This window comes from Oncorhynchus tshawytscha, linkage group LG05 (assembly GCF_018296145.1).
Source record: "Oncorhynchus tshawytscha isolate Ot180627B linkage group LG05, Otsh_v2.0, whole genome shotgun sequence".
NCBI lineage: Eukaryota > Metazoa > Chordata > Actinopteri > Salmoniformes > Salmonidae > Oncorhynchus > Oncorhynchus tshawytscha.
Genome location: NC_056433.1, coordinates 8,330,791 through 8,344,539, shown reverse-complemented (window position 1 = coordinate 8,344,539; position 13,749 = coordinate 8,330,791). Strand labels below are relative to the sequence as shown.

Here is a 13,749-nt window from a genome sequence, read left to right as displayed (position 1 = left end):
ACCATACAGTATATTGGTATGCCAGTATATTGGTATGCCATCACCTTTTTAAAATAAAATATTCTGTCAAGGTTGCCGTGGCGACACTGACCCACGAACAGATGATAGACCTGCTGAGGACGTCGGTCACCGTCAGGGTAGTCATCATCCCGCCACACGAAGACGCTACCCCACGCAGGTGTGTGTGTGTTTGTCTAAGGGGTTGGCGTGTGTGATGTCAGTCACGGTCAGACTGGTGATTATGAGGTCATCATCATGTCAGCCATGTGTGTGTGTGTGTAGACTTACCTGTGCTTCTAAACCCCTCTCTTTTTCTCTCTCTCCCTCTTGTCCTCCCTCCTCTCTTCCTCTGCCCCTCTCGCTACCTCTCCCTCCTTCTCTTTCTCTCCCTCCCTCTCGCTACCTCTCCCTCCTTCTCTTTCTCTCCCTCCCTCTCTTTCTCCCCTCCCTCTCTTCCTCTCCCTCCCTCTCTTTCTCTCTCTCTTTCTCTCTCCCTTTCTCTCTCCCTTTCTCTCTCCCTCTCTCTCTTTCTCTCTCTCCCTCCGTCTCTTTCTCTCTCTCTCCTTCCTCTCCCTCCCTCGCTTTCCCTCCCTCCCTCGCTTTCCCTCCCTCCTTTCCCTCCCTCCCTCGCTTTCCCTCCCTCCCTCGCTTTCTCTCCCTCCCTCGCTTTCTCTCCCTCCCTCGCTTTCTCTCCCTCCCTCCCTTTCTCTCCCTCCCTCGCTTTCTCTCCCTCCCTCCCTTTCTCTCCCTCCCTCGCTTTCTCTCCCTCCCTCGCTTTCTCTCCCTCCCTCTCTTTCTCTCTCTCCCTCTCTTTCTCTCTCTCCCTCCCTCGCTTCCTCTCCCTCTCCCTCCCTCTCTTTCTCTCCCTCCCTCTCTTTCTCTCCCTCCCTCTTTCTCTCTCTCTCTCTCCCTCCCTCTTTCTCTCTCTCCCTCCCTCTCTTTCTCTCTCCCTCCCTCTTTCTCTCCCTCCCTCTCTCTTTCTCTCTCTCCCTCCCTCTCTTTCTCTCTCTCCCTCCATCTCTCTCTCCCTCCCTCTCTTTCTCTCTCTCCCTCCCTCTCTTTCTCTCTCTCCCTCCCTCTCTTTCTCTCTCTCCCTCCCTCTCTTTCTCTCTCTCCCTCCCTCTCTTTCTCTCTCTCCCTCCCTCTTTCTCTCTCTCCCTCCCTCTTTCTCTCTCTCCCTCCCTCTCTTCCTCTCCCTCCCTCTCTTTCCCTCTTTCCCTCCCTCCCTCGCTTCCTATCCCTCCCTCCCTCGCTTCCTATCCCTCCCTCTCTTTCTCTCCCCCTCTCTTTCCCTCCCTCCCTCGCTTCCTATCCCTCCCTCGCTTCCTATCCCTCCCTCGCTTCCTATCCCTCCCTCTCTTTCTCTCCCTCTCTTTCTCTCTCTCCCTCCCTCTCTTTCTCTCTCTCCCTCCCTCTCTTTCTCTCTCTCCCTCCCTCTTTCTCTCTCTCCCTCCCTCTTTCTCTCTCTCCCTCCCTCTCTTCCTCTCCCTCCCTCTCTTTCCCTCTTTCCCTCCCTCCCTCCCTCTCTTTCCCTCCCTCCCTCGCTTCCTATCCCTCCCTCCCTCAGCTTTCTATCCCTCCCTCTCTTTCTCTCCCCCTCTCTTTCCCTCCCTCCCTCGCTTCCTATCCCTCCCTCGCTTTCTCTCCCTCCCTCGCTTCCTATCCCTCCCTCGCTTCCTATCCCTCCCTCGCTTCCTATCCCTCCCTCTCTTTCTCTCCCTCCCTCTCTTTCTCTCCCTCCCTCCCTCTCTTTCTCTCCCTCCCTCTTTCTCTCCCTCCCTCTTTCTCTCCCTCCCTCTTTCTCTCCCTCCCTCTCTTTCTCTCCCTCCCTCTCTTTCTCTCCCTCCCTCTCTTTCTCTCCCTCCCTCTCTTCCTCTCCCTCCCTCTTTCTCTCTCTCCCTCCCTCTTTCTCTCTCTCCCTCCCTCTCTTTCTCTCTCTCCCTCCCTCTCTTTCTCTCTCTCCCTCCCTCTCTTTCTCTCTCTCCATCCCTCTCTTTCTCTCCCTCCCTCTCTTTCTTTCTCTCTCTCCCTCCCTCTCTTTCTCTCTCTCCCTCCCTCTCTTCCTCTCCCTCCCTCTCTTTCCCTCTCTTTCCCTCCCTCCCTCGCTTTCTCTCCCTCCCTCGCTTTCTCTCCCTCCCTCGCTTTCTCTCCCTCCCTCTCTTTCTCTCCCTCCCTCGCTTTCTCTCCCTCCCTCGCTTTCTCTTCCTCCCTCGCTTTCTCTCTCCCTCCCTCGCTTTCCCTCCCTCCCTCGCTTTCTCTCCCTCCCTCGCTTTCTCTCCCTCCCTCTTTCTCTCTCTCCCTCCCTCTCTTTCTCTCTCTCCCTCCCTCTCTTTCTCTCTCTCCCTCCCTCTCTTTCTCTCTCTCCCTCCCTCTCTCTTTCTCTCCTCCCTCTTCCTCTCCCTCCCTCTCTTTCCCTCCCTCCCTCGCTTCCTATCCCTCCCTTCCTATCCCTCCCTCCCTCGCTTTCTCTCCCTCCCTCGCTTTCTCTCCCTCCCTCGCTTTCTCTCCCTCCCTCTCTTTCTCTCCTCCCTCTTCCTCTCCCTCCCTCTCTTTCCCTCTCTTTCTCTCCCTCCCTCGCTTTCTCTCCCTCCCTCTCTTTCTCTCCCTCCCTCGCTTTCTCTCCCTCCCTCGCTTTCTCTTCCTCCCTCGCTTTCTCTCCCTCCCTCGCTTTCCCTCCCTCCCTCGCTTTCTCTCCCTCCCTCGCTTTCTCTCCCTCCCTCTTTCTCTCTCTCCCTCCCTCTCTTTCTCTCTCTCCCTCCCTCTCTTTCTCTCTCTCCCTCCCTCTCTTTCTCTCTCTCCCTCCCTCTCTCTTTCTCTCCTCCCTCTTCCTCTCCCTCCCTCTCTTTCCCTCCCTCCCTCGCTTCCTATCCCTCCCTTCCTATCCCTCCCTCCCTCGCTTTCTCTCCCTCCCTCGCTTTCTCTCCCTCCCCGCTTCTCCCTCCCTCTCTTTCTCTCCTCCCTCTTCCTCTCCCTCCCTCTCTTTCCCTCTCTTTCCCTCCCTCCCTCGCTTCCTATCCCTCCCTCTCTTTCCCTCCCTCCCTCGCTTTCCCTCCCTCCCCTCGCTTTCTCTCCCTCCCTCTCTTTCTCTCCCTCCCTCGCTTTCTCTCCCTCCCTCTCTTTCTCTCCCTCCCTCGCTTTCTCTCCCTCGCTTTCCCTCTCTTCCTCTCCCTCTCTCGTCCTCTCCCTCTCTCGTCCTCTCGCTCCTTCCTCTCGTCGTCTCTCCCTCTCCCTTCCTCTCGTCGTCTCTCCCTCTCTCTCCCTCTCTCTCTCTCCCTCTCTCTCCCTCTCTCTCTCCCTCTCTCTCTCTCTCCCTCTCTCTCCCTCTCTCTCCCTCTCTCTCTCTCTCTCTCTCTCTCTCTCTCTCTCTCTCTCTCTCTCTCTCTCTCTCTCTCTCTCTCTCTCTCTCTCTCTCTCTCTCTCTCTCCCCTCTCTCTCTCTCTCTACAGAGGTTGCTCTGAGCTCTACCGTATGCCAGTGGTTGAGTATAAGGGGAGTGGTGAGAGTGGTTCGTTTGACTACAAGTTCCCGTTCCGCAGCAAAGACAACAAGTGGCAGAGAACCTCCAGTAGTCCCCAGCAGTCCCTGACGGCCTCCCCCCAGCCGCACACCCCCAACCGGGCCGTCAGCCTGGGGAGCTCTGGGGGGAAGACTCTGTCCGCTGAACGCCCAGAGAGAAACGCTGCTATACCACGCAGTGTTAGTAGTGATGGACGGCCGCTGGATACCAAGAGGTAGGGGAGAGGAGGGAGGGAGGGAGGGAGGGAGGAGGAGGAGAGGAGAAGGGGAGGGAGGGAGGGGAGAAGGGGGGAGGGAGGGAGGGGGAGAGGAGAGGAGAAGGGGAGAGGAGAGGAGAAGGGGAGGGAGGGGAGGAGAGGAGAGGAGAAGGGGAGGGAGGGAGAGGGAGAGGAGAAGGAGGAGGGAGGGGGGACAGGAGAGGGGAGAGGAGAAGGGGAGGGAGGGGACAGGGGAGGGGAGAGGAGAGGGGGGGGGGAGGGGGAGGGAGGGAGGGAGGGAGGAGGGGGGGAGGGGGGGGGAGGAGGAGGGAGAGGGAGAGGGAGGGAGGGGAGGGAGAGGAGAGGGGGGAGGAAGGGAGGGAGGAGGAGAGGAGGAGAAGGGGGGGGGAGAGGAGAAGGGGAGGGAGGGGACAGGAGGAGGGGAGAGGAGAAGGGGAGGGAGGGGAGGGAGGGGGAGGGGAGAAGGGGAGGGAGGGAGGGGAGGGGAGGGGGGGGAGAGGAGAAGGGGAGGGGACAGGAGAGGGGAGAGGGGAGGGGAGAGGAGAAGGGGGGAGGGAGGGGAGAAGGGAGGGAGGAGAGAGGAGGAGGGGAGGAGGGAGGGGAGAGGAGGGGGGAGGGGAAGGAGGAGGAGAGATGGGGGGAGGGAGGGGAGAGGAGAAGGGAGGGAGAGGAGAGGAGGTAGGGAGGAGGGAGGGGAGAGGACCATGAGTGTGTGGACTTGTGATTTCCGTCAAATAAAATATTGCTGCTTTGTCAACCTTAGATTGCTCCCTTGATGTCAATAAAGTTAGTTTGAATTTGGGAAGAGGGACAAGGTTGAGAGGATTAATGTCTTCTCTCTGTATCTCCTAATTGATTAACGTAATGCTTCTTCTTCTCTGGTAACCCCCCTCCAGAATGTCTCCGGGCAGTGAGAACTATGCCGTAACCTCCTCTCTGGCTCTGGGCCGTTCTCCTCACAACCGTTCTTCCCCCTCCAACCTCTCCTGCTCCACTGACACCTCACAGCACTGGAGGACTCAGAAGTCTATGCCTGAGGGGTAAGAGATGGGGAGAGTGTTGGTCACCTGTAGCATGTTGAATATAACCCTTTTTGGAAGTGGTAAGGAAGGTGTTTATCTCTCTCTCTCTCTCTCTCTCGTTCTTATTTTTATTTAACCTTTATTTAACTAGACAAGTCGGTTAAGAACAAATTCTTATTTAAAATGACGGCCTAGGAAAAAGGAAAAAGATCTCCTGCGGGGACGGGGGCCTGGATTAAATGTTTAAAAATAAATAACATAAATATAGGACAAAACACACATCACGACATAAAGAGAGACCTAAAGACAACAACATAGCAAGGCAGCAACACATGACAACACAACATGGTACAAACATTATTGGACACAGACAGCAGCACAAAGGGCAAGAAGGTAGAGACAACAATACATCACGCAAAGCAGCCACAACTGTCAGTAAGAGTGTCCATGATTGAGTCTTTGAATTAAGAGATGGAGATAAAACTGTCCAGTTTGAGTCTTTGTTGCAGCTCGTCCCAGTCGCTAGCTTGCAGCGAACTGAAAAGACGAGTGACCCAGGGATGTGTGTGCTTTGGGGACATTGAACAGAATGTGACTGGCAGAACGGGTGTTGTATGTGGAGGATGAGGGCTGCAGTTGGTATCTCAGATAGGGGAGAGTGAGGCGTAACAGGGTTTTATAGATAAGCATCAACCAGTGGGTCTTGTGACGGGTTTACAGAGATGACCAGTTTACAGAGGAGTATAGAGTGCAGTGATGTGTCCTATAAGGAGCATTGGTGGAACATCTGATGGCTGAATGATAAAGAACATCTAGCCGCTCGAGAGCACACTTACCTGCCGATCTATAAATTATGTCTCCATAATCTAGCATGGATAGGATGGTCATCTGAATCAGGGTTAGTTTGGCAGCTGGGGTGAAAGAGGAGAGATTACGATAGAGGAAACCAAGTCTAGATTTAACTTTAGCCTGCAGCTTTGATATGTGCTGAGAGAAGGACAGTGCACTGTCTAGCCATACTCCCAAGTACTTGTAATTACTACCCTCAGAGGTAGTAATCACACCTGTGGGAGGAGGGGCATTCTTCTTACCAAACCACATGACCTTTGTTTTGGAGGTGTTCAGAACAAGGTTAAGGGTAGAGAAAGCTTGTTGGACATTAAGAAAGCTTTGTGGTTGAGCATTTAACACAAAATCCTGGGAGGGGCCAGCAGAGTATAAGACTGTATCATCTGCATATAAATGAATGCGAGAGCTTCCTACTGCCTGAGCTATGTTGTTGATGTAAATTGAGAAGAGCGTAGGGCCTAGGATTGACCCTTGGGGTACTCCCTTGGTGACAGGCAGTGGCTGAGACAGCAGATGTTCTGACTTGATACAATGCACTCTTTGAGAGAGGTAGTTAGCAAACCAGGCCAAAGACCCCTCAGAGACACCAATACTCCTTAACCGGCCCACAAGAATGGAAAGGTCTTACCGTATCAAAAGCTTTGGCCAAGTCAATAAAAATAGCAGCACAACATTGCTTAGAATCAATGGCAATGGTGACATCATTGAGGACCTTTAAGGTTGCAGTGACACATCCATAACCTGAGCGGAAACCAGAGAGAATACTATCGACATCAAGAAAGCCAGTCAGTTGATTATTGATTATTCGTTTTTCCAACACTTTTGATAAACAGGACAAAATAGAAAGAGGTCTATAACAGTTAGGATCAGCTTCATATCCCCCTTTAAGTAAAGGACACACACACTAACACACACACTATATAGTGTCCTCCATTCCCTATATAGTGCCCTATACCATTAGTGCCCTACACCATTAGTGCCCTACACCATTAGTGCCCTATTCCATTAGTGCCCTACACCATTAGTGCCCTACACCATTAGTGCCCTACACCATTAGTGCCCTATACCATTAGTGCCCTACACCATTAGTGCCCTACACCATTAGTGCCCTACACCATTAGTGCCCTTAGTGCCCTACACCATTAGTGCCCTACACCATTAGTGCCCTACACCATTAGTGCCCTACACCATTAGTGCCCTACACCATTAGTGCCCTACACCATTAGTGCCCTATACCATTAGTGCCCTACACCATTAGTGCCCTACACCATTAGTGCCCTACACCATTAGTGCCCTACACCATTAGTGCCCTACACCATTAGTGCCCTACACCATTAGTGCCCTACACCATTAGTGCCCTATATAGGGAATAGTGTACTATTTGATACATATCCCATGACCCAGTCCGTGCAACGGAAGCAGCTTCCGCCCACAACCCTGCTTTTCAATTGACTTTCTATGTATTTCCTTCCTTATTTTTCTCTCTACTCCTGCATCTATACATCTATGCATCTATGCATCTATACATCTATACATCTATGCATCTATACATCTATACATCTATGCATCTATGCATCTATACATCTATGCATCTATACATCTATGCATCTATACATCTATACTATGCATTAGTGCCCTATACATCTAGCATCTATACCCTATGCATCTATACATCTATAGTCTATACATCTTGATATCTATATCCCATCTATACATCTATGCATCTATGCATCTATGCATCTATACATCTATACATCTATACATCTATGCATCTATGCATCTATGCATCTATGCATCTATGTCTATACATCTATGCATCTATCTATCTATGCATCTATCTATCTATGCATCTATGCATCTATCTATCTATGCATCTATCTATCTATGCATCTATGCATCTATCTATCTATGCATCTATGCATCTATACATCTATACATCTATACATCTATGCATCTATGCATCTATACATCTATACATCTATGCATCTATACATCTATGCATCTATACATCTATACATCTATGCATCTATGCATCTATACATCTATGCATCTATGCATCTATGCATCTATACATCTATACATCTATGCATCTATACATCTATGCATCTATACATCTATACATCTATGCATCTATACATCTATGCATCTATACATCTATACATCTATACATCTATGCATCTATAAATCTATGCTTCTAAGGCTAACACATGTTGTAGTTGATGGGAAACGGCATGTCGGCTGTTCTGTGGGCGACTTGATGTTCGCTAAATAAAATTGACTTTCAATGCGCTTGACCACAAGTTGCTGTGTTTTTGTGTGGCTGTTTTTCCTTCTCTCTCTCTCTCTCTGTGTGTGTGTGTGTGTGTGTGTGTGTGTGTGTGTTCGTTCTAGGTTCGGAGAACGCAGACAACACTCTCCTTTATCTACGGAGCGGCAGGTGGTGGGAGAAGGAGGGGCTAGCGGCAAGTCCACACCAAATTGGCCGAGAGTAGAGGAAGGGGGTGGGTCCGACAGAGGTTCTACAGGTGAGATTGACCAATGGGAGAGAGGGATTTGTTAATTAAGGAAGAAAAGACGGGCTGCAGTAGTTTCCATACTGTCATACCACTTGGGAGTTCTACATGCTGATGTGGATATTGGATCAGTCGATATCAGTGTTTCTCAACTCCAGTCCTCCAGCCCCCAACAGCTCTTCCCCCAACACCTCTCCTCTCCCCCCCAACACCTCTCCTCTCCCCCAACAGCTCTCCTCTCCCCCCCCAACACCTCTCCTCTCCCCCCCACCTCTCCTCTCCCCAACAGCTCTCCTCTCCCCCAACAGCTCTCTCTCCCCCCAACAGCTCTCCAGCTCTCCCCCCCCAACAGCTCTCCTCTTCCCCCAACACCTCTCCTCTCCCCCAACAGCTCTCCTCTCCCCCCCCAACAGCTCTCCTCTCCCCCCAACAGCTCTCCTCTCCCCCCAACAGCTCTCCTCTCCCCCCCTAACAGCTCTCCTCTCCCCCCACAGCTCTCCTCTCCCCCAACAGCTCCTCCTCTCCCCCCAACAGCTCTCCTCTCCCCCCCCCCAACAGCTCTCCTCTCCCCCAACAGCTCTCCTCTCCCCCAACAGCTCTCCTCTCCCCCCCTAACAGCTCTCTCTCTCCCCCAACAGCCCTCCTCCCCCCCAACAGCTCTCCTCTCCCCCCAACAGCTCTCCTCTCCCCCAACAGCTCTCCTCTCCCCCAACAGCTCTCCCCTCCCCCCAACAGCTCTCCCCAACAGCTCCCCAACAGCTCTCCCCCCAACAGCTCTCCCCCCCCTCTAACAGCTCTCTCTCCCCAACAGTTTCCCAACAGCTCTCCCCCCCAACAGCTCTCTCCCCCAACAGCTCTCCCCCCAACAGCTCTCCCCCAACATCTCTCCCCCAACAGCTCTCCTCTCCCCCAACAGCTCCCCCAACAGCTCTCCTCTCCCCAACAGCTCCCCCCCTAACAGCTCTCCCCCAACATCTCTCCCCCAACAGCTCTCCCCCCAACAGCTCTCCTCTCCCCCCCAACAGCTCTCCCCCCCCAACAGCTCTCCCCCACATCTCTCCCCCAACAGCTCTCCTCTCCCCCAACAGCTCCCCCCCCAACAGCTCTCCTCTCCCCCAACAGCTCTCCTCTCCCCCAACAGCTCTCCTCTCCCCCAACAGCTCTCCTCTCCCCCCAACAGCTCTCCTCTCCCCCAACAGCTCTCCTCTCCCCCCCCACAGCTCTCCTCTCCCCCAACAGCTCTCCTCTCCCCCAACAGCTCTCCTCTCCCCAACAGCTCTCCTCTACCCCTCCAACAGCTCATCTCTTCCCCCAACAGCTCTCCTCTACCCCCCTCCCCCAACAGCTCTCCTCTTCCCCCCCAACAGCTCTCCTCTCCCCCACAGCTCTCCTCTCCCCCACAGCTCTCCTAACAGTCTCCCCCCCAACAGCTCTCCTCTCCCCCACAGCTCTCCAGCTCTCCCCCAACAGCTCTCCCCCCAACAGCTCTCCCCCCCCAACAGCTCTCCTCTCCCCCAACAGCTCTCCTCTCCCCCCCAACAGCTCTCCTCTCCCCCAACAGCTCTCCTCTCCCCACAGCTCTCCTCTCCCCCCCACAGCTCTCCTCTCCCCCACAGCTCTCCTCTCCCCCCACAGCTCTCCTCTCCCCCACAGCTCTCCTCTCCCCCTCAGCTCTCTCCCCCAACAGCTCTCTCCCCCCCAACAGCTCTCCCCCAACAGCTCTCCCTCTCAACAGCCCCCCCCAACAGCCCCCCCCAACAGCTCCCCCCCAACAGCTCCCCCCCAACTGAAGTTGGGAAACACTGCCCGATGTAATGCACTATGGGTTATATTATAGAAAACATTATACACTGGGGGAAAGAAAGTAGAACATATTGGTGAAGTTCCCTATCACCAGTCCTCAGAGTTGGTGCATGAGTAGAGTAGTTTAAAGTCATTTATAAACTGGTTGGTTTGAGCCCTGAGTGCTGATTGGCTGAAAGCCGTGGTTTATCGGGTATGTCAAAACAATATTTTTGTACTTTTCTAATTATGTTGTTAACAAGTTTATAATCGCAATAAGGCACCTCCGGGGTTTGTGGTATATGGCCAATATAGTACGGCTAAGGACTGTTGCGTCGTGCCTGAGAACAGCTCTTAGCCGTGCAGTATTGGCCATATACCACACCTCCTTGGGCCTTACTGTTAAAACATACACCTACTCCTATATGAACATAGACACACCTACTCCTATATGAACATAGACACACCTACTCCTATATGAACATAGACCTATCTAGGTACACCTACTCCTACATGAACATAGACCTATCTAGGTACACCTACTCCTATATGAACATAGACCTATCTAGGTACACCTATGAACATAGACCTATCTAGATACACCTACTCCTATAAGAACATAGACCTATCTCGAGACACCTACTCCTATATGAACATAGGTCTAGGTGCCTAGAGTACAGGTCTATGTTCTGTATAGGAGTAGGTGCCTGAGAAGACCTATCTAGGTACACCTATGAACATAGACCTATCTAGATACACCTACTCCTATAAGAACATAGACCTATCTCGATACACCTACTCCTACATGAACATAGACCTATCTAGGTACACCTACTCCTATATGAACATAGACCTATCTCGATACACCTACTCCTATATGAACATAGACCTATCTCGATACACCTACTCCTATATGAACATAGACCTATCTAGAGACACCTACTCCTATATGAACATAGACCTATCTAGAGACACCTACTCCTATATGAACATAGACCTATCTAGGTGTACCTAGATAGGTCTATATTCAACATAGACCTAGGTCTAGAGATAGGTCTATGTTCATGTAGGAGTAGGTGTAACTAGATAGGTCTATGTTCTTATAGGAGTAGGTGCATCTAGATAGGTCTATGTTCATAGGTTTACCTATCAGGTCTATCTAGATACACCTACTCCTATAAGAACATAGACCTATCTAGGTACACCTACTCCTACATGAACATAGACCTATCTAGGTACACCTACTCCAATATGAACATAGACCTATCTAGATACACCTACTCCTATATGAACATAGACCTATCTAGAGTGGTACCTACTCCTATATGAACATAGACCTATCTCGATACACCTACTCCTATATGAACATAGACCTATCTAGAGACACCTACTCCTATATGAACATAGACCTATCTAGAGACACCTACTCCTATATGAACATAGACCTATCTAGATACACCTACGGTCTGCATCCGTTTATATATTAGTGTGGTTTCCTATCAGTAATCTCAGAGAAATGCCCTTTAAGATGAAATATGTCCGGTACCTTAAATACAAACATTTCACTACTGCTAACTGCTGTATAAATGTCAAAATGACTGTATTGATCTCTGACTGCAGTGTGATCGTCCATCCGTCAGTGTGGTAGTTTGCCTTGTCGTGTTAAAACAGTGTGTGGGAAGAACACGGATGTTAAATGGCCTCTGTCGCATTTAGCGTGTATCTGCTGGTACGATACATTTAGCGTGTATCTGCTGGTACGATACATTTAGCGTGTATCTGCTGGTACGATACATTTAGCGTGTATCTGCTGGTACGATACATTTAGCGTGTATCTGCTGGTACGATACATTTAGCGTGTATCTGCTGGTACGATACATTTAGCGTGTATCTGCTGGTACGATACATTTAGCGTGTATCTGCTGGTACGATACATTTGAAGTGGAGCTTCAGCCCAGAACAGAGAGGCAAGTAAACCTCCCACTCAGACAGAGAGAATCCCCTGCTCTCTACCACATATTATAGAAAGTGTGTGTGTGTGTGTGTGTGTGTGTGTGTGTGTGTGTGTGTGTGTGTGTGTGTGTGTGTGTGTGTGTGTACACCTGCAGCTTTCACTGCCAGTAGTACTCTCCCATGGCTCTTTCTGTATGAAACAGCTGTTGGCTTTGATGGCACTGACAGCCCCACTCTTCCTGTCCCCCCCACATCATACACCCCAACACACACATACCCCCCCATACACCCCAACACACACATACCCCCCCCCCATACACCCCAACACACACATACCCCGCCCCATACCATACACCCCAACACACACATACCCCCCCCATACACCCCAACACACACATACCCCCCCCATACACCCCAACACACACATACCCACCCCATACACCCCAACACACACATACCCCGCCCCCATACACCCCCCACACACACATACCCCCCCATACTCCCCAACACACACATACCCCCCTCATACTCCCCAACACACACACACTTTTAAAAGCCACAGGTACTGTTAAAGAACCATTTTGAATGTCTCTTCTGCAAAACAGAACAACCTAGAACATATCTACCTCTCTCTGTTCCTTCATATCCAGCCAGGGCTGTTGTTATATACGGCCAGGGCTGTTGCTATGTACGGCCAGGGCTGTTGTTATATACGGCCAGGGCTGTTGTTATATACGGCCAGGGCTGTTGTTATATACGGCCAGGGCTGTTGTTATATACGGCCAGGGCTGTTGTTATATACGGCCAGGGCTGTTGTTGCTATATGTTGTTAGGGCTGTTGTTATATACGGCCAGGGCTGTTGTTATATACGGCCAGGGCTGTTGTTATATACGGCCAGGGCTGTTGTTATATACGGCCAGGGCTGTTGTTATATACGGCCAGGGCTGTTGTTATATACGGCCAGGGCTGTTGTTATATACGGCCAGGGCTGTTGTTATATCCGGCCAGGGCTGTTGTTATATACGGCCAGGGCTGTTGTTATATACGGCCAGGGCTGTTGTTATATACGGCCAGGGCTGTTGTTATATACGGCCAGGGCTGTTGTTATATACGGCCAGGGCTGTTGTTATATACGGCCAGGGCTGTTGTTATATACGGCCAGGGCTGTTGTTATATACGGCCAGGGCTGTTGTTATATACGGCCAGGGCTGTTGTTATATACGGCCAGGGCTGTTGTTATATACGGCCAGGGCTGTTGTTATATACGGCCAGGGCTGTTGTTATATACGGCCAGGGCTGTTGTTATATACGGCCAGGGCTGTTGTTATTGTATATACGGCCAGGGCTGTTGTTATATACCCAGGGCTGTTGTTATATACGGCCAGGGCTGTTGTTATATACGGCCAGGGCTGTTGTTATATACAGCCAGGGCTGTTGTTATATCCGGCCAGGGCTGTTGTTATATACGGCCAGGGCTGTTGTTATATACGGCCAGGGCTGTTGTTATATACGGCCAGGGCTGTTGTTATATACGGCCAGGGCTGTTGTTATATACGGCCAGGGCTGTTGTTATATACGGCCAGGGCTGTTGTTATATACGGCCAGGGCTGTTGTTATATACGGCCAGGGCTGTTGCTATATACGGCCAGGGCTGTTGTTATATACGGCCAGGGCTGTTGTTATATACGGCCAGGGCTGTTGTTATATACGGCCAGGGCTGTTGTTATATACGGCCAGGGCTGTTGTTATATACGGCCAGGGCTGTTGTTATATACGGCCAGGGCTGTTGTTATATACGGCCAGGGCTGTTGTTATATACGGCCAGGGCTGTTGCTATGTACGGCCAGGGCTGTTGCTATATACGGCCAGGGCTGTTGCTATATACGGCCAGGGCT

The 13,749-nt window shown here is 51.4% G+C and overlaps 1 protein-coding gene across 1 annotated transcript in view; it reads left to right on the top strand.

Annotated features, from left to right (window-relative positions):
- LOC112236030 (signal-induced proliferation-associated 1-like protein 1) overlaps positions 1 to 13,749 on the top strand; it is a 230,058-nt gene that overhangs the window by 179,966 nt on the left and 36,343 nt on the right. The window contains 4 exon segments of the mRNA XM_042322686.1: positions 72 to 178; positions 3,447 to 3,731; positions 4,631 to 4,774; positions 7,997 to 8,130. Of these exon segments, the coding sequence (XP_042178620.1) occupies positions 72 to 178; positions 3,447 to 3,731; positions 4,631 to 4,774; positions 7,997 to 8,130 (670 nt within the window).